The 24,715-nt window shown below is 43.7% G+C and overlaps 1 protein-coding gene across 18 annotated transcripts in view; it reads right to left on the bottom strand.

The window, feature by feature from the left end:
- The window catches only part of KEL (Kell metallo-endopeptidase (Kell blood group)), a 35,569-nt gene extending 11,312 nt beyond the window's left edge, over positions 1-24,257 (bottom strand). For 3 of the 18 annotated variants that reach the window (XR_007352883.2, XM_048821696.2, XM_048821687.2), the window contains exons 1-12: positions 23,997-24,257; positions 14,758-14,947; positions 12,919-13,122; positions 11,940-12,064; positions 10,856-11,002; positions 8,550-8,615; positions 5,967-6,170; positions 5,163-5,308; positions 4,592-4,718; positions 3,688-3,798; positions 1,093-1,191; positions 454-531 (exon numbers count right to left, since the gene is read on the bottom strand). Coding sequence is in view for 17 of the 18 variants with exons in the window: in XM_048821696.2 (XP_048677653.1) it covers positions 454-531; positions 1,093-1,191; positions 3,688-3,798; positions 4,592-4,718; positions 5,163-5,308; positions 5,967-6,170; positions 8,550-8,615; positions 10,856-11,002; positions 11,940-12,064; positions 12,919-13,122; positions 14,758-14,947; positions 23,997-24,242 (1,743 nt within the window). In the remaining variant the exon portion in view is untranslated. Of the gene's footprint in view, positions 1-453; positions 532-1,092; positions 1,192-3,687; positions 3,799-4,591; positions 4,719-5,162; positions 5,309-5,966; positions 6,171-8,549; positions 8,616-10,855; positions 11,003-11,939; positions 12,065-12,918; positions 13,181-14,757; positions 14,951-23,847 lie in introns of those variants that run through there. The other 15 variants (XM_048821706.2, XM_048821724.2, XM_048821714.2 and 12 more) reach the window with 15 other exon arrangements.
- Between the last annotated feature and the right edge of the window lie 458 nt (positions 24,258-24,715).

Genomic DNA, 24,715 nt, shown 5'->3' with positions numbered 1-24,715 from the left:
GAGAGAGTAAGAGAGAGATGAGAATCAGAGAGAGGATGGCGCAAAAGAGACAACACCAAACAGGGCAGAAAATGGGGTTAATCAAAAATCAAATATTCTCTCTTTTCTCTCCCAACCCTCAAAATCTCCAACCTAAGATGTGGAAAAGGACTGCAGGAGATATTATCATAAGCAAAGCAGAGCACGCCTTCTTTGGGGGATGAACTGTGCCACCCCCAACTTCTCCTTCCGCAACAGGAGACAGAGTAGGCAAAGACGCAAGAGCACTGGCTGGATCTCCCAGCTTCTCCAGACCCAACCTCTTTCAAAACAAGACATTGGAGGGAAAGGAGAAGGTATGCTAGTTGTATGGAGTATGCTCTGCTCCCTTCCCCTCCAGCAGAAGGTGCCCTTGGGTATGGAACAGGTATATTACCAGTAACAAGACAGGTATGTTTGCATTGTGTAACTCACATCCTGGAATTCCTGGTCCATTTCAGCAGTTTGGAGGATGCTGTCTGGATAGCCAATTTCCACCTGAAGCTTAGAAACCTTAAATCGTTAAAATAAAATTAAATTAAATAATTTACATAACCAAGAGGATTCCTTACATTTTGAATGTCCGTATAATGTGTTTCAGGGCAGGGTAAGTAGGACTTATAAATTAGCTCTGTAAAAATAAGAGCTGTCCTATTTGATTTCTCCAGGGAACACATCTCCCCTTGCTCTTCTCCTTTCCCAAGTCAGTGCCCTAAGGCCAAATGCAGCCCTGATATAAAGAGCAGCTGCTCTCATGAAGCCCATGGAATTGTTTTTTATCTCCCTCCATGTGTAAGCTTGTTGGTGCTCATATATGTTGGCACGTATGCAGCTGTGGGTCCGCATGGATAAACACTGAGCTTCTCCATATATACATGTCAGTGTATGACCATGTGCATATGATGGTATATGTGTATCCACCTAAAAGTGTTGAGCAGGTATGTATAAAATTGTCCATGTAGGATCATGTACATGAGCATGCATGTCAAAGTATGTGCAGGTGCAGACACCCATCCATTCTCCAGGGGCTTCTGGGACATAAAGACCCCAGTGACCTGTGTCTTCCACACATGCCTTGTCCTTGGCCTCTTGTCGGGTCTGCTCATCCATCCACTCCACCTGATCCAGCCGACTTTGGAGGGCATCTCGGACCAGAGAGAACATCTTCTCAGCCTGCCAAGGGGAAAGAGAGATACACTCAGGGCTACAGAAAAGCAGCTGCTCCTTAGAAAATGCCATATCTGGGTCTGAGAGGAGAGGGGAGCAACTGGGGCCCATGTTTATTCAGTCCTGGGCTACTCTCTCTCCATGCTCCACAAATTGAGCTACAGCCCAGCCCTGGTAAGGATCCCTCTTTCCAGGAAGTGAGAAAGAAATTCATTCTTTACATCGGTTTCAAAGTAACAGCCGTGTTAGTCTGTATTCGCAAAAAGAAAAGGAGTACTTGTGGCACCTTAGAGACTAACCAATTTATTTGAGCATGAGCTTTCGTGAGCTACAGCTCACTTCATCGGATGCATACCGTGGAAACTACAGAAGACATTATATCCTTTCAGCCATGGGCTTGTCCCTATACACTGCTCCCTTAACCCTGCCCTGTTCTTCTCATCTCATCCCCCTTGCCTCTGCTTAGGTGAGAGGAAAACACAATCCCTTGTTCATTCAGTTCTAGACTTCTCCTCTCCTAACATGGGATGGGATCTATTCTAGACTACTTTCCCTTTGCTTGAATTAAAGGAAAATTCAGAATGCATTTAGTTCCAACTCCCTCTATTACACAATCTGACCCTCCTCTTTGCTGGTGGTATCTGAGGGGGATTCAATCAGTCCGTTCAGGGCTTCGCTACAAGCATGTACACACACACATACACTTCTCCCACAGTGGAACCTATATTCTGCCCTGGAGGAAGCCCAGCAAATTCACTTCACTGCTGCCCTTACAAGGTGCTGAGTGCTGTAGTTTGACATGCTCTCCTGTGTCCTTCTTCCCTCTTTCTCTTCTCTGCTTCTTCATTGCTCTTTCCTCTTAAGGTCTCAGTCTCTCATTGTCCCATGTCCCTGGGTTATTTTTTCAATGGCATTTTCCATACATTGCAAACCCTTTATAAATTCAGTGCTTGTGCCAATAACTTTGGTGTAGTGGGGTGGCCACCTGCTACTGCCCTGAAGGGCTTGAAATCATCCCTGGGAGAAGGCTGAGGTGGCCGAGAGGTCTGCTGCTAGGAAAAGCAGCAAGCCTCGGCTGATTGGGGAACCAGCCACAGACACAGCCATGCCCCAATCAGGGCCGAGCTGGCCCTTATAAGAAGGCAGTGGGCCAGGAGCAAACACTCACTCTCTCTCTCGATGTGGAGAGGGATGGGCTTGGCTGCTAGGAGCTAAGCAGTGTACCAGGGCTGGGGGAAGGCCAAAGGAGCTGGGGAGCTTTGGCCTGGAAACCCCCCAGGCTGCAGGCCTTGTTAAAGGCTAAAGAAAGGTACTGGGGTTGCAGAGGGCAGCCCAAGGGTAGGCAGAGGCAGCAGGTCCAAACCCCCCTTGCTGATGATGAGTGGCACTTACACTGCAGTCTGCCCCAGGGAATGGGGGCTAGTTGATGACTGGCAGTGGCCATAGACTGAGGTGAGGTGGGGATAGAGGATGGGGGTTCCTTGGGGAGGGGAGACCCAGATCTGTGGGGATACTGCCAGGGGGCAGTACCCTGGCCTGAAAGGGGCACCAGGGTTGAGGAGGGACTTCGGCCCAGTGGCAAGCGGGACACCAGCCTGCAGAAGGTGCTCTGGAGGCTGGAAATGCTAATTCCCTGGATGACCAGCAGGAGGTGCTGCAGGGGTGAGTCCCGCCCCATTACACTTGGAAATGGAAATGGAAATCTGATCCCTTAGCAAAAAGGTTCCCCTTCCCCAGGGTATGCAGACTTGTTTGTTATTACTGAACCATTCAGAAGCCCTGGCATTTTGGTTTGTTAATATAGGATTGCTCACAAGCACTGGGTAATCTATGCTAGTTTGTTATCATGAGATGGCTGGAACTGCACTTACTGTTCTAGGGTTGTTCATAAATGATGTTCATACTGGTTGTCATTGTATTGTTACTCATGAACATTAGAAATGTATGCACTGGTTTGTTATTGTAGGATCACATGAAAGTACTGACAGGTTTCAGAGTAGCAGCCGGGTTAGTCTGTATCCGCAAAAAGAACAGGCGTACTTGTGGCACCTTAGAGACTAACACATTTATTTGAGCATGAGCTTTCATGAGCTACATGCACTAGTTTGTTATTGTAGGGATACTCATGAACATTAGAGCTGAACTGGTTTGTTACTGTAGGTTGTGTATGAGTTCTGGGGCTGCATGCACTGGCCTGTTATTGTAGGGTCCTGTATGAGTGCTGGGGCTGCACACAGTGGTTTGTTAGTGTAGGATCACACATGAGTACTGGGGGCCCCACTCTCTGCTTTGTTACTGAAGGGATGAGAATAAGGACGGAGGTCCTAGTACTCACTATTTTAGCAATAAGTATATTGATCCCATAACCTACCTCACTCCCAAAGAATGATGGGACATTTGTAAGGAAGTGACAAGACCCTGACAGTGTATCAGCTAAGAATGGAAAGAGGAGAAGCAAATGAAGCTGAGTTTGTGTTTGGGTGGGGGAAGAAGAATACCTACGAGTTCCTTTGTCTCTTGAGGGAAAATCTCTTGCACAATCATCTCCGCAAGGACAGGCTCAAAGAAAGTGCTGGTGTCCCTCAGGCATTTCCTCCAGCGATGGGCCAGTACCTGGGGGGCAGGGAGAGACAGAGAGAGAGGAGGAAGGCAGAACAACACATAGAAAGAGAGGGACAGAGAAATGTGTACATGTGTAGTAATGATCATAGCAAATCAAGAATTTAATTTATTTTAATTAGATTTTTATCAACCCTAAAAGGCTTTGAGCACTTCAGAAAACATGACCATAAAACTCAAGGCTGGTTCACCCTCTTCACTTCCACAAGTGGAGGGGACTCATATCCTGGCTGGAAGGGACAGAAAAGGGAAACCTGCCCATCTATATGTTGTTCTCCAACCCCTGTCCTTGTGGAAGCCTCTTAATGTGGATTGGACTCCATGGGTGCGGTAGGTACAGGGCTGGCTTCCTTGATGGCATCATCACTAGGGGAAAGTGCTGGGAAATAGGAAGTAATGCTGCTATCACGGTCAGCATGTCCTTCCACTCTGTCCCTCCAACATGAGAAACTCTACTTCATTTAGGTTGGATATTAGGAAAAACTTTTTCACTGGGAGGATGGTGAAACACTGGAATGCGTTACCTAGGGAGGTGATGGAATCTCCTTCCTTAGAGGTTTTTAAGGTCAGACTTGACAAAGCCCTTGCTGGGGTGATTTAGTTGGGGATTGGTCCTGCTTTGAGCCGGGGGTTGGACCAGATGACCTCCTGAGGTCCCTTCCAACCCTAATATTCTATGATTCTATGACTAGAGATCGGGGGCAGCAGCCAGTGGGGGTGGCCATGGGAGCAGAACATCTATAGAGCTCCCTTGGGGGTTGGGGGAACTGAAGGGAAGCTGACTCACCATCCCAGATTCCCCTGTCTTTCCATGCAGCTTTTCAAACAGCTCCCTGCGTGCATCTTGGAACCGGCTGTCAAGGGCTGGGGAGAGATTTCCAACCAGGCAGAGGATCATATAGATCTGTAGGACCCTGGGGGAAAAGACACAAAGCAGCACATTTATAGGGATTAATATATAAGGAACTCTTCAGTCAGCACCAAATGCACTCATATCTTGGGTAAACTGTGGCAGCTGTTTAACTGCAAATAGCAATACCATTTAACAGTGAAGACAAGGAATGATTAACAATACCTCTGCCTGGAACTGCAGGAAGAATTTAGTTTGGCAGAATATAATTGCCTGAGCTGGAACTGGGCCAGGAAACAGGTCAAAGTTTGCAGAAAGTGCCATAGGATCTTTAATGACTACAAGTGGGAACAGCCCCTGCTGGGTCATCCTCCTGCAGTGCCTTAGTGTTTCCTTGGCCATCTCCCATCTGAACACTGACTAAGTCCGTTCATGGTTAGTTTAACACCTGAAGCTATCACCACCTCCTCAAGGCACAATGGCTACGGTATCAGACATCAGCTCCTACCTCCCCTTCTGCCATTTTTCAATCAGCCGTGACATGCCTTTCAAATAATCCATGTCGTGCACTGCGATTGGCTGGGAGATGTTCAGCTGCACAGGATGGAAGGCTGCCTGGAGGCATGACAGCCAATCGATTGTGGGTGCCTTTTCCTAAAGGTAAAGCCAAACAGAAATGCTGAAATGTGACTTCCCTGCCTATCCCCAGGACTGAATGGGGAAAATAGGAATGTGTGTCTGCCCCCTTGTGGTACCAATCTCACCAGAGTGAGATTCAGGGGCGGTGACAGTGCAGGGAGAGGAGTTACCAGGACTGAAAGGGTGAAGAATGGAAGTCTCACCCTGGAACCAGCAAAGAACAACCTCAGCAGATTGGGGATGCACTGATAGCTCAAACAACGAAGAGTCCTTGTGGCACCTTAAAGACTAACAAATTTATTTGGGCATAAGCTTTTGTGGGTTAGAACCCACTTCATCAGATGCATGGAGTGAGAAATACAGTAGGCAGGTATAAAGATACAGCACATGAAAAGATGGATCTTTATACCTGCCTACTGTATTTCTCACTCCATGCATTTGGTGAAGTGAGTTCTAGCCCACAAAAGCTTATGCCCAAATAAATTTGTTAGTCTCTAAGGTGCCACAAGGACTCCTCATTGTTTTTACTGATTCAGAGTGGTAGCCGTGTTAGTCTGTAATTGACAGTTCAGTGACAGAGGAGACTCTAGGAGGCAGGAGAGTGGCAATTTTTGCCAGGCTCCTTCAAGGGGTGCCACACATCCTCTCTCACCTGGAAGTTCAAGACACACACCTGCAGCTCCCTGATAGTGGTGTGATAGAAGAGCATCCTTCTCTCCTGCCGTTCCTGCAGTGGGGTGACCTCCTTCTGGAGGTTGGAGATGAAGGACAAGGCGAAGGAGATGACGGTGGAGGTAACATTCTGTGGCCCTCCCAACAATGTCCCCAGCTTCATCAGGTATGAGAAATACACACGGACAACCTGTGATTTAAAACACTTCACCAGTAGAAGAGCTATGAATTGGGATCTGAGCCATCCCACCCAACCCTCAATCTTTCAGGGGTTGCTCCCCACCATCTCATCACCACAAACCACCCCTTTCATCCCAATGTTCCTGTGTATCTGCCTGGAGCAAGGTTTGCTGAGTAGGGCTGTTGGACCTGTGAACAAAACTGAATTATCAGTGAGAAATAATAGGTTATAGTTCCCTTACACTTTATAAATGGTTTGAATATAGGGATCATTTTAGCACTGAAATGCAGCTACTTTTGGGTGAGAGGAGGCAGCTGTTTAATTGCATGAAGCAGAAGTGAACAACAGTGTGGTACTGTTTTCTTTGGTGCCAGCTCAGGACGGGGCTGTAGCTAATTCATCCATATGCTAATAGAAATCAAAGGAGTGTCATAGAATATCAGGGTTAGAAGGGACCTCAGGAGGTCATCTAATCCAACCTCCTGCTCAAAGCAGGACCAATCCCCAACTTTTGCCCCAGATCCCTAAATGGCCCCCTCAAGGATTGAACTCACAACCCTGGGTTTAGCAGGCTAATGCTCAAACCACCGAGCTATCCTTCCTCTCAAAAGGTATTGGAGTGTAATCAGGCCAATTCATTTGTGAACACACAAAAGAACTGTTAATGGTATTGTCTTTGCTTATCTATAACCTGTTGATTGCTATCACATTACATTATGTATATCCCTGTAACTAGATAACCCTAGATCAAAGGTGTTTGTGTTAAAATGAGGGTGTACTTGATGTGTAAACTTCATGAAAACTAATGAAGGATTGTTTGCTATTACATTACCTCTTACATTGTATATATCCCTGTAACTAAATTACCCATTAAAAGTGATTGGAGCCTTGGAAATCTAAATGAAGAAGGACAGGTTTCAGAGTAACAGCCGTGTTAGTCTGTATTTGCAAAAAGAAAAGGAGTACTTGTGGCACCTTAGAGACTAACCAATTTATTTGAGCATGAGCTTTCGTGAGCTACAGCTCACCTGTAGCTCACGAAAGCTCATGCTCAAATAAATTGGTTAGTCTCTAAGGTGCCACAAGTACTCCTTTTCTTTAAATGAAGAAGAGTGCTAACTTCAAAGCAAGGGCCATTGTATTTGACAATGGAAATTTACTGGCCCATGTGGTTGAAGACCCTCTTCAGATTGTCTTCTGTGAGCAGAAACTATAAATACTGATTCAAAGGAATAATCGTCACCTCTGACTGTTCATGTTTGGTATCTTCCCTGTAAAAGTCCAATGTGGAGATCCCCAGAAACATCTGTGTTCCCTGAAAAGACTTTTGGGCAACTAGAAGTTAATTATATCAGCTGCTATCATTTTGGACTTACAAACTTTGACTCACCTATTAATGTATTTTGCCTGCTTTAACCTCTCATTAATTCTCATTTCTTTTCTTATCTAATAAATCTTTAGTTAGTTTACTAGAGAATTGGCTGCCAGCATTGTCTTTGATGTGAGATCCAGAGTTGATCTGGGGTAAGTGACTGATCCTTTGGGATTGGGAGTAACCTAATGTGATGTGATTATTGGATTATACAACCTTTTATCATAAAGTCCAGTTTGTCTGGGTGGCAAGATAGGCTGGAGAGGCTATGACTCCATGGTAAGGCTGATGTAGCGATCCAGGAGTGCACATTTGTTACTGGCTTGGTGAAATCTAATTATAGAATACACCACCAGTTTGGGGTGTCTGCCCTGTTTTCTGACAGTCTGCCCTGAGACTGGCACTCACAGTTGTTAGCCACTCCAGACAGTGAGTCAAACAGAATGGAAATTTTGGACAGAGATAGCAGACCAGTCTCCTGTTTCTACTTGGATTATCAGGGGATCTTAAATATCCACAGTGGGAAGACAGAACTTTGGTATTTAAGATCTCTGAAAGACCCACACTCAGTAAATTGCAGGCAATTCAGCTGATCCAGTTCAGGAAGATGAAGAAGATGAAATGACTAAACGGAATTGGATTTTCTGGACAGAATTCAAAGGTGATTGATTCCAAGGGCTCTCATCCACGCTAGGATGAAATGCGTTACATTTTAGCTAACAGATTATAAAGTCCTAGTATAATCAGGACAAGTTTTTTGTAAGCCATGTTCCCCTTGACAAGCTAACACATTAAAAAACTTCAACATGCCCTTCCTACACCACGACTTAAAAACCTGTTAGCTAAAAATGTTCCAAAACACCCCCATCCTGTCCTAGTGTTGACAAGCCCTAGAATAGCCCCATGATCTCATCCGACACTGAGCCCATGTGATCACCACTCACAAACCATTCCAAATCAGGGGACATTTCAAAGTAGATCCCTTAACCCAGTAGGCATTTTTTTGCCTTGCCCAGCCTCTGACATGGTACCTCGGGATAATTTGCTTTTTCATTGTAGTCACTCTCTGGTGGCATCTCAAACTCCGGATGGTCAATCTGAGGAACGAAATGAAGGAAAAACACTTAGTTAATACCAGAAACACTAGAGATAATGTATTCAATGACTTTTGTTTCTTTATCTGTTCAAGAAATTTGTCTGCAAGCAGCTTACGATTGTCATAAACTGATTTTATTGAGACAAATATTTGCACTGTAAAAATGATAAATAAAAGAAATAGTATTTTTAAGTTCAGCTTATACAAGTACTGTAGTGCAATCTCTTTATCGTGAAAGCGCATCTGACAAATGTAATTTTTTTGTTACATAACTGCAATCAAAAACAAAACAATGTAAAACTTTAGAGCCTAAAAATCTATTCAGTACTACTTGTTCAGCCAATCGCTAAGAGAAATAAGTTTGTTTACATTTACAGGAGATAATGCTGCCCGCTTCCTATTTACAATGTCACCTAAAAGTGGGAACAGATGTTTGCATGGCACTCTTGTAGCCGGCATTCCATGGTAGTTACATGCCAGATATGCTAAACATTTGTATGCCCCTTCATGCTTTGGCCACCTTTCCAAACAACATGCTTCCATGCTGATGATGCTCATTAAAAAAATAATGTGTTAATTAAATTTGTGACTGAACTGCTTGTGGGAGAATTGTACGTCTCCTGCTCTGTGTTTTTTTTTACCAGCATTCTGTCATATAGTTTATGTTAGAGCAGTTTCGGATGATGACCCAGCATGTTTTTCGTTTTTAAGAACATTTTCACTGCAGATTTGACAAAATGCAAAGAAGGTACCAATGTGAGATTTCTAAAGATGGCTACAGCACTCGACCCAAGGTTTAAGAATCTGAAGTGCCTTCCAAAAATCGGAGAGGGATTAAGTGTGGAGCATGCTTTCAAAAGTCTTAAGAGCAACACTTCGATGCAAAAACGACAGAACCCAAACCACCAAAAAAGAAAATCAACCTTCTGCTGGTAGCATCTGACTCAGCTGATGAAAACGAACATCCGTTAGTCTGCACTGCGTTGGATTGTTATTGAGCAGAACTCATCAGCATGGACGCATGTCTTCTGGAATAGTGTGGTTGAAGCTAAAGTATGAAGGGACATATGAATCTTTAGCACATCTGGCACATAAATATCTTGCAACACTGGCTACATTAGTGCCCTTCAAACCTCTGCTCTCACTTTCAGGTGACATTGTAAACAAGAATTATCTCCTGCAAATGTAAACAAACTTGTTTGTCTGAGTGATTGGCTGAAGAAGAAGTAGAACTAAGTGGGCTTGTAGGCTCTAAAGTTTTACATTGTTGTTTTTTATTTTTGAATGCAGTTATTTTTGTACATCAAATTCTACATTTGTAAGTTTAACTTTCATGATAGAGATTGCACTACAGTACTTGTATTAAGTGAATTGAAACATACTGTTTTTACAGTGAAATTAATTGTGCAATTAATGCAATTAATCATGACTTTTTTTATCACTTGACAGCCCTAATTATTATTACATATAATAAATAAAAATTCATAACTTGTTTATATAAGTGATGCCAAGAGACCCATCTGAGACCAGGGCCCCATTGTGCTATGCACATAACAAGAGCCAGTCCCTTCTAAGACAGCTTACTATATAACTAGACAAGAGCAGATAAAGGGTGGGAGAAAGGGAAATAACTTTATCTGCATGTGCTCACCCTAACCCACTCCCCCTATGCTCAATTTCCAGAAATGAATGATAAAGGTTGTTGTTTTTAAAAAAGTAATTACAAAATTAAGAAATTAGTGGAAAATGTAAGAAAATGAACTGGTACAAAATAGTATCTGATCTCTAGTCTCTGACAGACAAAGGCTTTAAAATATCCACAGCATACCTTATTATGTAATATTATACAACTGGAGCAAGGAGGACTCCTTGGCCTCCCAGCTCATGAGGATTGATGACCAAAACAATTTGTCCCTTACATAGTGTTACTGCTGGTGTTGGTTCAGTTCATGAAAGTGCCTAATCCTCTTCTAGTCTCAATGATCTAGTAGCATCAATGATATCCTGCAGCAGTGAGTTCCACGGCTTAATTACACTCTGCATGGCAAAACAGTTCTTCTTGTTTGTTTTAATTGCATAGATTTGCAGAGATCTTTTTATGGAGCTAATGTGTTTATAATACTCATAAGATATGTCCAGTTTCCACTCGCAGTAGCTTAAGCAGTTGTTTGATCCTAAAGGCCAATAGGTACTGCTCTGACTCTGTCCTTTCCGACTGCCATCTCCTGCTGATCCTCTCACCTGGATAATATTGGTGCTGGGATCAGAAGAGCTGGGTCCCACATATACTCTGAAGAAGGGGAAAGTGTTGTATTTGCCCATGAGTGTTTTCAGGGTCTGGTTAAAATCGGTTTGTTTCCCGGGGCCTGTGAAGTTCCAGCCACCAACCTGAGGAAAGAGTGACAAACAGAGAACTTACTGATCACCATTGGTGGAAAGAGAAGCAAGAACAGCTGTTGGATACTGATTTCCAAATTCCACCCCATGGAACATGATGAATATGACAGCCAAAGTTCAGGATCAGTATAAATAATGAAGAAGAATGGGAAGAACCCATGAAAATCTTCACACTCACTGTGTGACCCTAAAGTGACCCTGTCACTTTATCTTTATGGAATGACATAAAATTGCCATACAGGGCAGGGGAGGGCAAGAGGATGAGAGAAAGCCACATGATGGCCACAGGTGACTTAAGAAGGTAGAGGGGGATGAAAGGAAAGTGTCTACACTTCACTGTGACCCTCAAGCAGGGCAGTTAGGGCTCATTTTTCATACTTGGGGATTTAGGTGCTTAAATCAGATCGTACATTCACTGGGCCCCAAAATTCCATCTGTTTTTTGCAGGGAGTTTCCTATCCTGCAGGCTGGATCTTATTGAATTACACTGAGTTTCTGTTAAGAAAAATATCCCTGCCTTCAGGATGGGAGGAATTCTGAAACTGCAAGGCTGCACTAGCCTGAACGGACATTAAGGTAATAAATACATAGTCAGGGCCTGAAATCAGGCAGCCAAGTATGAGCGTTGGGCCCATCATATCTATTAGGGAAATGCTGTTTGTGCCAAGGAGTCTCGTCAGTTATAAATTAGGCTATGACTCCTCATTTACAAATTATACTCATTCTATGGGCAGAAGCCACCAACTTGCCATCACTGACACCTTAGTCGCCAATGACCTGGTGCTAGCAAGTGCAATAATGAAGGAGCAAATAATGAAGCAGATTACCTTTCCCCCTATTGTTTTCTATCCTTTTCCTGGTAGAACTCTTTTCTGAAGTGTAAGGGTATACGTATGCTCAGAAATAATATAGTGTGAACAATGATCACCTGATTTATGAGCTCCTTCAAGGGCTGAGCCCCTTCTGCTTCTATCTGTTGGGTATCCATACAGGAGTGGTAGAACTGGATGGCTTTTCCCTTGGCCGAGCCTTCAACCCTGAGCTGTGGAACCTCTGAGAAAAGGAAAGCGCACAACGCTAACAAGCCAAAAATTAAAGAGCAAGAAGCAGCATCAGGTGAGGAGGTGGGGCTGGTAAGAGGTAATGTGCATCCTGAATCAGGAACTACAGCTTGTTTGATAATCCATGACAAAATATAGCATACTGGAGCTGCATAGATAAACCCCATGGTCACCAGTGCAGATCAAATCTGGATTTTCCACACTAAAAAGTACAACTCACAATCACCTAAACCAAAGCAGTAGCTTTAGCTGTAAGCAAGGAGGTTTCTGCTATAGTTTCTAGGGGCCAAGAGAGTAATGAGAGACATGATCACATCCGAACTCTAAGAGGCAGAGGGATACAGTCACAAGTCAGCACTGGAGAATCCCAAGAGAGCTTTATGTTCCCATCTAGGATGGTTATAGCTCTGGTGGCAATGACAGGGAGATAACATGGGGGTGGTTGTGTGTCAATGCACAGTTGGTTGTATTGCTGCCTGATTGGCATGGCTACTTCAACAGTGGTGGTGTGAGATGTCAGGAAAATGATTTGGACTTTAAGGGGCTGAAGTGAGAGACCATGTGGTTGTCACTGTGTCTATTGTGACTGAAATTGTTTGATCATTTTCTGGGGAAGGTTGTAGTGATGCATGTTGGTGGTTGTGGTGACGGGGATGGTGTTATTCCCAGCGGTGCGGTCCCATACTGGTGCATGCTGGGGCTCATGCTTGTGGTTGCAGTGACAGAGAGGTGACGGGTTGGGTTTGGTCCCTGTTGGGAATGGCTGCACTGTTGTATGTCCAGTAATCACATCTCTGACTGAAGAGGATGCTGGCAGTACATACACCATCCATCTCCCCTCCCTACCTAAGAGCCTCTTCAGGATCAGCTGGTTTTCTTCCAGCAGGACATCAAACACATTTGATGACTCCATAGTCTCCGTGCGCAAGTGGTTGGCTTCCCAGTTGCCACAGGCATAGCCATAAAAATCCTCACAGGGGTCTATGGTGGCATTTCTCACCTCCAGGAGTCTGGCCAGGAGCATGAGACATTCCTCCGTGTCACAAGGTTCTGGGCAAGAAGCAAAGACAGGAGCCATCATTAGCAGGGTGAAGGAAATTCAGGACAACTGTATGAAAATATAGGAAAGAGGTTATTTTGAAGTTTTATTTGTGGTAAAAATCCTATGCTTTTGGCACAGTGTTGGATTCTTTGAAAAATGATTGCTGAACAGAGGATAAAGTGTTATCCTATGTCTGACTTTGTGGATGGATGACAATAAGTACCAATTAAGGGAAGCCATTAAAATAAAGGCTGTAGGGTCACCCCAGGGAGGAGGTCCCATCTGGGCACAACCCAAGCGGCCACAAAGCTGATTATCAGCGAACTTCTCCTATTTCCATCTTCTTACCACATTCACTGTGTCAGTGGGTGTTTGGCCAAGTAATGACCCCAAGGGAACATGATAACCACTACAAGGTTAGGAAGGGTGTAAACACCAGAGAGGAAGAGAAGGGCATAGCTAGGGGAAAAGAGAGAAACCTGAACAATGATATATCAGGAAGCATTTCCCAAAAGTGAAATCTGTCACACCTTTTCTACAGAGGAAAGTTGTACCAGTCCAACTTATGTTGATTTAAAAACTGATTTAATTAAGCCTGTGTAAACTCCTGGGTAGACACTCTTATTTTGTTTTAAGAGTGGTTTATGTTGGTTTCCAGTTAAGTCAGTTCTTCGCTGAAATAAGCTACTCTTCAGTCAAAATAATAATACATCTTTAGTTAAACCCTTGGATGTTTGTGTCTAGACAAGGCCATAAGCTGCAGCATAATGTCTCAAGGTGAAGGGTGGAAGGGCCTTTGTCTGAGACATAGGACACTGGCCTAAACAAATTCCTGTATAATATACAAGTAGGGCTCAGACCTTCACTGGTTGGTATGATGTACGTGGGAAAAGGTGGGAGATTTGAAATAATGCAGCCTTCTAGGGGTCTATAGTGAGGGTATCCCCAGCCCTCACAAATGGGGAAAGGATAGGAGAGGAGTTAAAAGGAAATGCCAGCTAAGGGGAAAATAAGTAAACTGGGGAATAGGATATGTATGACTTGGCCTCTTCATATTTATAGATCCTTTATAGCAGAGATCTGTCTAGTGGTTAGAAAAGTGGACTGCTTGTGGATCTGGATTCCTGGGCTCTATTTCCAGCTCTGCCACTGACAGGAACTCTCTAATTGTCTTATTAGTACAAGGATTCCATTGGTTGGATCTGTGAAAACTAAGACGGGCCTATGAATTCAGGGATGGAAAGGAGGGGCAATTCCAAGCCCCAGCCCCAAATTCCAGACTTATCCCTATTTCTGCTGGGTCACCTACAGACAGACCAATACTGCTCAGGGATACAGAAGCTGTGGGTAAGAGAGAGGGGATGAGAGTACTGTAATACAATAGCTTTTAGAAGGTGCAGTGCTGCTCTTCATGGAAGCTGGGCCAGGCCACACTAGGTTGGGAAGTGTGGGAGCTTGGGAGTGAGGAGGCCTTCACATGGCAGGGAGGGCTTGGAGAGGGGTAGGGCAATATCTCTTTATTACAATTTATTTACTTCAGACATTTGTTTTCCTAAGATTTAGGAATCATCCAGGGCCTGGACCTAGCATAGATGCTCAGCCCAAAAGGCAATGAAGGGAGAGGAGAGAGGAAGGGGTCTCACTGGTGGGTCGGGTGTGAGGGAAAGGAGAAGGACTGTCATGTCTTGTACCCAGGCCACCGGTCAGGATGGTGTAGGCAAGAAGCAATGCAAACCCAAGGACAGTGCTGAGCATGAGAGCACACAGGAGCAGGCTCTTCCCCCGGAGCCATCTTCCTTTCTTTGAAGCCTCTCTCGGATCCTCCTCACAGGCCTGAAAAGGGGGAGTGAGGAAAAGAGAGGAGATGAAGAGAGAAACATTCCTATTAAAGTCACACCAGGTCACATGCCCTCCTAGCTCCACCTGTTCAACTAGTATTGACACAGGAGGGGTGGTAACCAGAGACATTACTAATTGTACCAGTTCCCCAGTTGCTTCTATCCATGCCTTGCAGAACCCTCAACAGCAGTTTCTGCACCTCTTCCTCACCAACTGCAGCGATCCTTCCCTTTCTTTCCACTTAGCTGACTCCCCAAATCCTCCCCCAAAATCATGGCACTAACATGCTGCCATCCTATTGTTCATTCTGCTTGTGTTTTACCCCCTTGCCCCAACCCTGTGTCTCTCTGGTCTGTTCAGACTGTAAGCTCTTTTGGGCTGGGACCAGCAGCTGCTTTGTGTTTGTATCTAGGCCTTGGGCACTACTGCCATAAACATGATTAATAATAAACAATAATCATAATAAAAGCAGAGAAAAGATAACAGAAAACCCAGGTGGGGGAGGAGGAATGTGGAGATGGTATAGAAACAGAAGGGGGAGGGATAGCTCAGTGGTCTGAGCATTGGCCTGCTCAAACCCAGGGTTGTGAGTTCAATCCTTGAGGGGGCCGTTTAGGGATCTGGGGCAAAAATTGGGGATTGGTCCTACTTCGAGCAGGGGGTTGCATTAGATGACCTCCTGAGGTCCCTTCCAACCCTGATATTCTATGATTCTATAAGGTCATTGGTGCAGGAGACAGAGCTTTCTCAGGGGCTGATCTGAGAGCGTGGAATGGACTCCTCCAGAAACTAAGGATGGTAAATACCTTACAGGATAATCAGATTCAAAACATAGAGAATCCCTCTAGGCAAAACCTTAAGTTACAAAAAGATACAAAAGCAGGAATATACATTCCATTCAGCACAGCTTATTTTGCCAGCCATTAAACAAAAGGAAATCGCATTTCTAGCTAGATTACTTACTAACTAACAGAAGTTCTGAAACTGCATTCCTGATCTGTTCCTGGCAAAAGCATCACACAGACAGACAGACCCTTTGTTCTCTTCCTCCCCCCGAGCTTTGAAAGTATCTTGTCATCTCATTGGTCATTTTGGTCAGGTGCCAGCGAGGTTATCTTAGCTTCTTAACCCTTTACAGGTAAAACGGTTTTGCCTCTGGTCAGGAGGGATTTTATAGCACTGTATACAGAAATACCCTTCCCTTTATTTTTATGACACTCCTACACACTCTTCTCCCCATGTGAGAATATGAGAGAACTAACCAGACATGGCAGACGTTAGTCCCGCTGCTTAATGCAGTGCTGGAAAGTGCTCCTATCTCTGCTGGAAGCTGCTCACACACTATAGTGATGAGCATGATATAAGATCCTATACAGAGCTGAATAGAAGAAGAGCAAAAAGCAGGGTTCTAGCCCCAGATCCACAAAGGTATTGAGGCTTCTAACTTCCATTGATTTCAATGGAATTTAGGAACCTGCCTCAATATTTTTATGGATCTGGGGCCATAATGCTTAGCACACTAGTATTTTACATCCTTGAATCATAGAATCATAGAATATAAGGGTTGGAAGGGACCCCAGAAGGTCATCTAGTCCAACCCCCTGCTCGAAGCAGGACCAATTCCCAGTTAAATCATCCCAGCCAGGGCTTTGTCAAGCCTGACCTTAAAAACCTCTAAGGAAGGAGATTCTACCACCTCCCTAGGTAACGCATTCCAGTGTTTCACCAAGGAAAGGAAAGGCAGCACAATCATTAATGTGGGATTTTCAAAGGCAGACATTCCAGTTAGGTGCCCAGTTCCCATTGGCCTTCAATGGGTGCATAACTGTGCCTTTGAAAATCTGCCCCCAACTAATTAAGGCAGGATTTGGAATAGGAGAAAGGAAATCAAATACACAGGAGCTGGGCCTACACATATAGGGTAGAAAACATAGAAAGTGACCAGACCAAACACAAAAAAAAAAGAAAAATGGTTTTCTTCCACCTCACGGTGACGGTAACACACACTGGGTTTTACTCTAAAAGTGAAGACAGTCTCAGGGAAGGGGTGGAAAGGGAGGGAGAATTTGCATGGCTTAAGAACAGAGAGGAGTGGGTACCCTTTTCTTCTGTGTGCAACTCCTTCACTCCCTCCAAAACTATCCCTTGTGCCCCCTCCTTGCCCCTGCAATATGTTTCTCTGTTTTTCAGGTTGGCAGCCTGATTACAAGTTGTTCAAAATCCTGGAGTACTGTGGTCTTGTGGTCTTTGAAGGGTACTTATATCTCCTCCTCAAATGCTGAAAGTTGTGGTATAAGAAGACAGGAAGCAGCAAGATATGACTTTTCATTCGCTGTGTAATCTATAATTCACAGTAGACCCTACATAAAGTGTATTAATATGTTCCTTATTAAATAATGCCTCTGTTTAAAGAATAGTGATTAAAACAAAGCAAGCAAGCAAGCAAACAAACCGGATATTTACAGTGCTCCCTCCAAACCCACAATTCTGAATAATGCGAAGAAGCTGAGATTTTAGGGTCTGTGCTGTGAAGATCATGACAAGAACAAATGTTCCTAAAACATTTCATATTTCCTAAATAATAGCGTTTGGATTTAGCTTATCTGTATTTTATGTTGGGTTTGAAGGAATGACATTCAACTTTTGAAATAACAATGTCCTGGGTCTGCTCAAAAGGACACTGATCTCCTCCCTTAGTGCTGTGGGAAGAAGATACAGAATGGGGGAATGCCTCCTCTGCCTCTCATGGCTAGATACACATGGCCCAACACAAACTAACTACCCTTGACCTTAGGTCCAAAGGGGATAAAATGGCTCTGGGAAACTGTAGGGGGCAAGGGGTGCCACTGATCTACAGAATTTTTCAAATAGTCTCTGGCTTCAGTCTGGTCTCAGCTCAGGTAGGTCTGGATACTCAAAGGGTTTTGGCAATGGGATATGGAAGCTTTTACATCTTCCAATCTGGCCTGAAGTTGTGGGGTGCAAGACATTTGGATAGCTTACAGGGGACTGAGGAATGGGATATGGAGCCTATCATGTGCAGGTTGCCCCTTCCAGGTAAGAGAGGAGTGAGTGGGTAAACTGGCTGTCTGGTTGGAGGAGACTGAGGAAGAGGATAGAGAGCCTTTCACCTCCAAGCCATCACTAGCTTCAATTCATGAAGGAGTGTGGAGTCTGAATGGTTTACAGGAGACTGAGGAGTGGGTCACATTTCCAGTGCTGCTCCATGTTGTGGGGACTGGATATTCCAGGGTGGGGGGTGGGCATGGGCAAATGGGGTATGGACCCTGTCATTTATAGGTTACATATGTTAATAAAGATAGGATTGCCAGGCATCCAGTTTTCGACCAGAACACCTGGTCGAAAAGGGACCCTGGTGGCTCTGGTCAGCACTGCTGACCAGGCCGTTAAAAGTCCATTCGGCAGTGCAGCAGGGCTAAGGTAAGCTCCAATGTCAATAAAAGCAGATCTCCCAAAAGCTCTGCTTACTTCATGAGCTCCTCACAGAATAAATGGCCAAATTCAAATTTTCTGTTTCAGTCTTTAAGGTTAGACACAGAATCAAGCCAAGCCAAGTAATCACCTGGGCAGATACACTTGTGTGTGTGTGTGTGTGTGTGTGTGACTCCAAAAATAGGGTTTAATTAATTTTTTTTGGTGAATAAATATATAAAAAATATATTATTGTTGATGACTTGTTTGTTTAGAAAAATTTCTAAACACAAATGTTAAAATATCCAAAACTTTTAAACGTTTGAATTTTTTATTTCAAAATAGTTGGAAATTTCCCAGTTTCTCTCAATTTTACTTACTTCCTAACTTCCTTCCCCTGAAAAAGGGGGATAGGAAAGGTAAAGAAGTTAGAGAAATACGTGGAAAAACCCGACTATCTCTATTTAAATGATTCACTACAGGAAATGTATGAAAATGTGTATATATAGTGAGAGAAAATCACTCCCCTCCCCCGCATTTTTACACCCCCTTGCCTTTTTAAAAAATGGGCAGAAGTAAAAACTGATATGGGGGGCGGGGAATCCAGAAATTCAAAACACATTTTTTCAAAAGTAATTTTCTTTTCCCTTTTTTTTTCAAAAATTGAAAACAATGTGAAAAATTTTGAACAAAACAAAACTGTTCAATTTACTTTTGAATTTTTTTGCTGAATCTTTGGCCCATAATTTCAACTAGTGCAGTGCTAGAAAAGATCTTTGTCCATCTCCATAGATGTCTAATAAGGAACTATGAAAATGTTAGTCTGGAGAATTAATCCTGAGAGAGGAGAAGGCAGAGCTTTTTCAGCAGTTGTCTCAAGCGGATAGAATTCACTTCCCATGAAAAATAAGCTCAGAGCTCACAGCTCTTAGCGCAAAGTATAAAACTTGTTTCTTCAGCTGATCTTTCCCCACATCTGCAATAACGGGGATGATAGAGGAGGAGAGGAAATCGCTGAAAAAAAACAACCCAGAGTGTCTAAGGAAGAAGCTTTTGTCTTGTGGTAATGATAATTTTGTAAAGTGCTCAGATACTGAAGTGCTGAATGTGGGAGAAATTCTTGGTGGTTGGAGGGAGAGGAAAGAGAAAGAATCGGCATTTAAAGCAAAGATATATCTAGAGGTGAACAAAGCAAGGAAACAATTTTCTAAGAATATTAGTCTGAAGGGGAAGGTGTACTTTGACTCAGCCATGTTCACAATCCTATTTGCTTCCCATGAAAATTCAGGCACTCAAGTTTTACTAACACCAACTCTTGCCAAATTTGCCATGTCAGCCCAAATGCTTGTATAGTCACTGGAAGCTAATTTCTAACTGATTATTTAAGAGTAAAATACACAATTTGGAATTTACAGTGCGTAGGTTAATTACATAAGTCATCTACTCAGTTTTGCTGCCTTATTTTAGAGTTCGGGATGAACTTTCTTTGTTTGATGGCTGTGTGCTACGAGGTACACACTGGCTCCTTGTGCCAGAAGAATTACAGTCAAAACTCATACACCTGGCACAAGATACACATCAGGGAATTGTCTGAACCAAACAATGACTACAGGATCTGTATTGGTGGCCACAGATGGACTCTCAAACTGAAGCACTCATAAAATCCTGTTTCAGAGTAACAGCCGTGTTAGTCTGTATTCGCAAAAAGAAAAGGAGTACTTGTGGCACCTTAGAGACTAACCAAATAAATACTCCTTTTCTTTTTATAAAATCCTGTGTCACTTGCCAAATGCATGATAAGACAGCAGTGATATGTACCCCTCCATTACAGCCTGTTCCTCTTCCTGAATCTGCATGGGAAAAAGTGGCAATTGACATTGTAGGACCCTTTGATACTGCTCCAACTGACTGCCATTATGCCATGACTTTAATAGACTATTTCAGTAAATGGCCTGAGTAAACAGTAAACATTTGTGTTTACATCGCAAATCTATTCTGATACAGTAATTAAGTTCCTCTCTTCAGTTTTTAGCAGGGAATGTAACCCCAAAGAACTGGTTTCAGATAATGGTAGTCAATTTACTTCCCTGGAGTTTGAAACTTTTCTAGCACAGAGGAACATTTTACACAGAAGGTCATCCCTATATTACCCTCAAGCCAATGGGGAAATCGAACCGTTTAACAGAAGTTTGAAAGAGAGTTTGCAAACGGCTATACTGGAAGGACGATTGTGGATACCCTTCACTACTGATTTCTTGCAAGCATACCAGGCTACAAGATATGCCACAACGCAAAGATCACCCGCAGAGTTACTGCGTGGAAAACAGATGAAAACTAAACTGAACATTGCTGGATTGTTAAAGGCAAGACCTGATGCCCCAAACAAGGACGATGTGAGAAAAACAGCTGAACAGAGCCAAGCAAAGTATAAGGCTTTCACAGACAAGCAGTGAGATGCTAAGGAACCAAAGTTTGAGTGTAGTTCCTTTGTTAGAATACGAAAACCAGGAATTTTATGCAAAGGGGACCATAAATTCACAGCTCCTCTTAAAATCATAGAGAAGAAAGGACCTTACACCGATTGACTTTCTGATGGGTGGGTATGGAATGCTTATTATCTTGCACCTGCCTATGCACCAAGAGGAAATTATGCCAACACCCAGTCTGCAGTGGATGACTTCACCGTAATACCAACACCACAAGACATTACACTGGAACCAGGGCTTGAGAGACGGCCTGTCAGACCCAGACGACCTCCTGTCTGGACTAGAGACGATTTATGTAGTATCTACAGTGTTTTCAGTGTAATATTTTTGCCAACAATATAGTGTCGTGTTTCATATTTGTTCCTGTGGTTAGAACAACATTTATTTTAATTGAGAGAGTTTCTTAAGAAATGTGGTGTTTAGATGTTGTTTGTAATTATTAGAATTGGGAGCATGGGCTGTTGGGAGTCTGAAAGGACAGGAAACAGGAAGGAGGGGGGAGGAGTTGAGAGGCTGGGAGAGAGCTAGAGAGGGTGCAAAAGCAGCTTGGTAAAAAGATTTCCACTTTGAAAATAAAGTCCTCTTGAAGCTTGTTAGTACCTTGTCTGGTTGATACAACAACCATATGATTTATAAACTAAGAGGACATGAACTGAGACTGTTACAGTTAAAGCTAGTAGAATTATTTGTTGCAAATAAATTCTCCAAATAATTTAGCCCTTTTTCTGTTTGTGACAGATTTCTGCCTATGCATTCACTGGGCCTGGTTCTCCCTTGTCATTAACATTTATACTTGTGCAAAATGAGCACAAAGCAGGTGTAAAACACTACTAAAGCAGAATGGTAGCATTTTACATCTAATTTGCACTCAGTTAGTATGGGTGTAAATGATGAAACAAAAGGTGCAAGGCAGTGGTGAATCAGAGCTATTATTTGTAAGTATTCTCTAAATAACTTGAATGAATTATTTTCAGCCATTGGGTTGTTCACAAACTGTTCACTTTGACCATTTGCTATTCAGTGGGCCTGAGGCATGATTTGCCACAGTAATCACATGCAGGGGTGGATGTAGTCTCCCGATTCAATGGGAGGCACAATGCCTCCTCCTCCTTGCCCTGCTGCGGGAGCACTGGCCACAAGCAGCAGCACCCTCCGCCTCAGCACTACAATGCTAATACTGTCCCATGGCAGATGGGAGGTCCCAGGGAGCGGTGGGTGAAGTGGGTGGGTTGGAGAACAAGCCTGCCTCACACTTACCACCCGGGCAGCGGTTTCTGTCCCACGGGGCTCTGTCCGGCTCCCTGCTCCAGGCATTGTGACCTGGCACCCAGGGTCACACTACCACTCAGATTTGGCCCGGCGCCCTCCTCCATCATGACAGAGGACTGGCTGATCCAAACCTGAGTGGTGCTGCAACCTGGTGCAGAGGGTCCCAACACCCCTCCATCATAGTGGAGGGGCAACTGGGCAAAACCTGATATGGGGGGCCCTGTGCAAGTGCACCCAGTGCACATTGGTTAATCTGGGCCTGATTTCCGTGGATGCACTTGCACCAAAGACCTTATCCTCTCAGATTTGGAGCCCCAATCCAGCAAAACACTTTAGCACATCCTTAAATCCATCTCTGTTTAGCAAGGCACTTAAGCACGTGCATAAATCCCTGGAAAATGTGGGATTGAAGCACACATTGAAAGTGAAGCATATACTAAAGTGGTTTGCTGAACAGAGATGGTTTGCTGAACACTGGCCTGGAAGACTGAAAAGTGTGAAGCATAAAAACAGCCAATAAAAAATTGAAATAATGAATGACAACTACTCTTGTTCTCATGAGAATGTGGGTATTTGTATGTAAAACAGCCATTCCCCAAATATACATGCCAACAAAACCCCATTTGTCTGAACAGAAAATAAAAATGGGTATGAACACGAACAAATGGAACAGCAATTTAGAATACAAACAAAGGCTTATGAACTCTGCTTTTTGCTGAATTCAACAGCTTTAATTATAACCTAATAGACATTTTGAAATTAATGTTATGTTGATTAGTTACATAACTCATATGGTATTGTTTCTGTTCCATTTGGATCTTATATATTTAACCAAATTAGCACTGCTTGGCAAATGTACATTTGATTATAAATGTGCAGTTATGTTGATTCCAATTACATAAGACATCTAGTCAGGAAAGAGAAACAAAACCACATGACATATAATTAGCCAATACAATGTGATTTTCAATTTGCAAATATTTTCAACTGAAGAATGAGCTCACACTAAAAAAAAAATGTTGAAAAAAATTGCAAATAATTCTGAATAAAGAGTGTATCTGGAATTCTGCAATTTGTGTGTGGACAAATTGTGGATACTATAAAAAAACCTCATCAGATACATTATTTGTTGCAAATTGTTCATTTAGGTCTCAGTATAACCTCAAAATGGCCACCAGTGGGAACCAGTTTTCTAAAATCTTTAACTGTGGACAGCAACTCCAAGACAAAACTGTCCACTCGGATGACTCTGAATTGTAGCTGGTGGTTCTAGCAGCAGTTACCAACTGGAATCGTGCAAAATGAGCCTCCCCTGCAAATTCACTCACTCTGATACAGAGATATGGAGACAAATGTGGGCAAAGCAGGGGATACAGATAAATATAGAGACAGAAAACTCTGATATCTTGTCTCACCGGCAGCAGGGAGGGGGAGCCAGGAGTTATCTATGTGTAAATTAGGCAAATCCAAAACAAAGTTGAAACTCAAACTTTGTAGATCCCCATGCTGGAACCTGAACCCCTAGTGCTGGGCCCTGTGCAAGTGCTTTTGTACCCCAACTCTCAAGTGCGATTGAGTCCAGCTGTTCAACCCCCCTTAGGGCACAGAGCAGGATAAGAGTGAAAGAGAGACATAGAAAGGAAGGAAAAGAGAGGGAGCACAAGTGTGTTAAATGATATGAATAGGGGACTAGAGCTCTTTCCCTACCTGCTGAGGCGTCCTTATGCCATTCATTGTGGAGACTCTCCTGCTCCCTGTATGGTTACTGCTGCTGCTGCTAGGTTGTTTATGCCCTACTCCTCCCCAAGAGCTGGTAAAGAACACAGTTCAGATCACAGACAGTCTCTCTTTCCCACCTTGGCTGAGTGCTCGGAGGAGGAGGAGATGAGAAAAAGGGCTTTGAAAAACACCCTTAAAGAAAACAGGAGGCCGAGAGAGAGAGATATGGATACATTTCTGCAACTCCCCGCCCACCTTCTCCTGCTGATACCAGTTCCTCCCCCGTCAGTGCATTTTCGCTTTCTCCTTCCCTTTGGGGGAACAAGGTTCCACCACAGCCTATCTGTCTGAGTTACCCTGTGGACCTGCTCCCTCTCCGCCATGCCAGGAACCCATGTTGGTCACAAATATGCAATTTTTCCCCCCTGCCAACTCACCGCTTCTTCTTTCCTACCCCAGCTGCCCTGCTGTTCCCTCCACTCCACATGCCTGCTCTGATATTCTAACTGCCTGTCTGAACCTGCTGTTTTGGGCCCTGAGGCCTCTGCTAACCTCCAAGATAATGACACTTATAATGAGGAGCACATTCTGGTGCTCCTCCACCCACAGAAGGTGCAAAAATCCAGATGTGCTTCTCCTGCTGCTTCTACAAAAGCACCAGTATCTATTTCCAGCAGGAGAAGAAATGGAATTCTGATTCTCTTCCTTCTGCACCCAGTATACATTCCAGGGTGGCAGGTGCACCCTGTGTGCATTCCAGCTTGGTACAAAATAGCAGCAGCCCACTTCCCTGAAAAGACCGTTCCTGGGAGGATTTAAGAGGCGTGGTTCCTCTGCTTAGAGAAACCAGCTGGTG

Source organism: Caretta caretta, chromosome 1, assembly GCF_965140235.1.
Source record: "Caretta caretta isolate rCarCar2 chromosome 1, rCarCar1.hap1, whole genome shotgun sequence".
In the NCBI taxonomy this organism is placed as follows: Eukaryota; Metazoa; Chordata; order Testudines; family Cheloniidae; genus Caretta; species Caretta caretta.
Note: the sequence above shows the minus strand (reverse complement) of the source record. Positions and strands in the feature narration are given on the sequence as shown.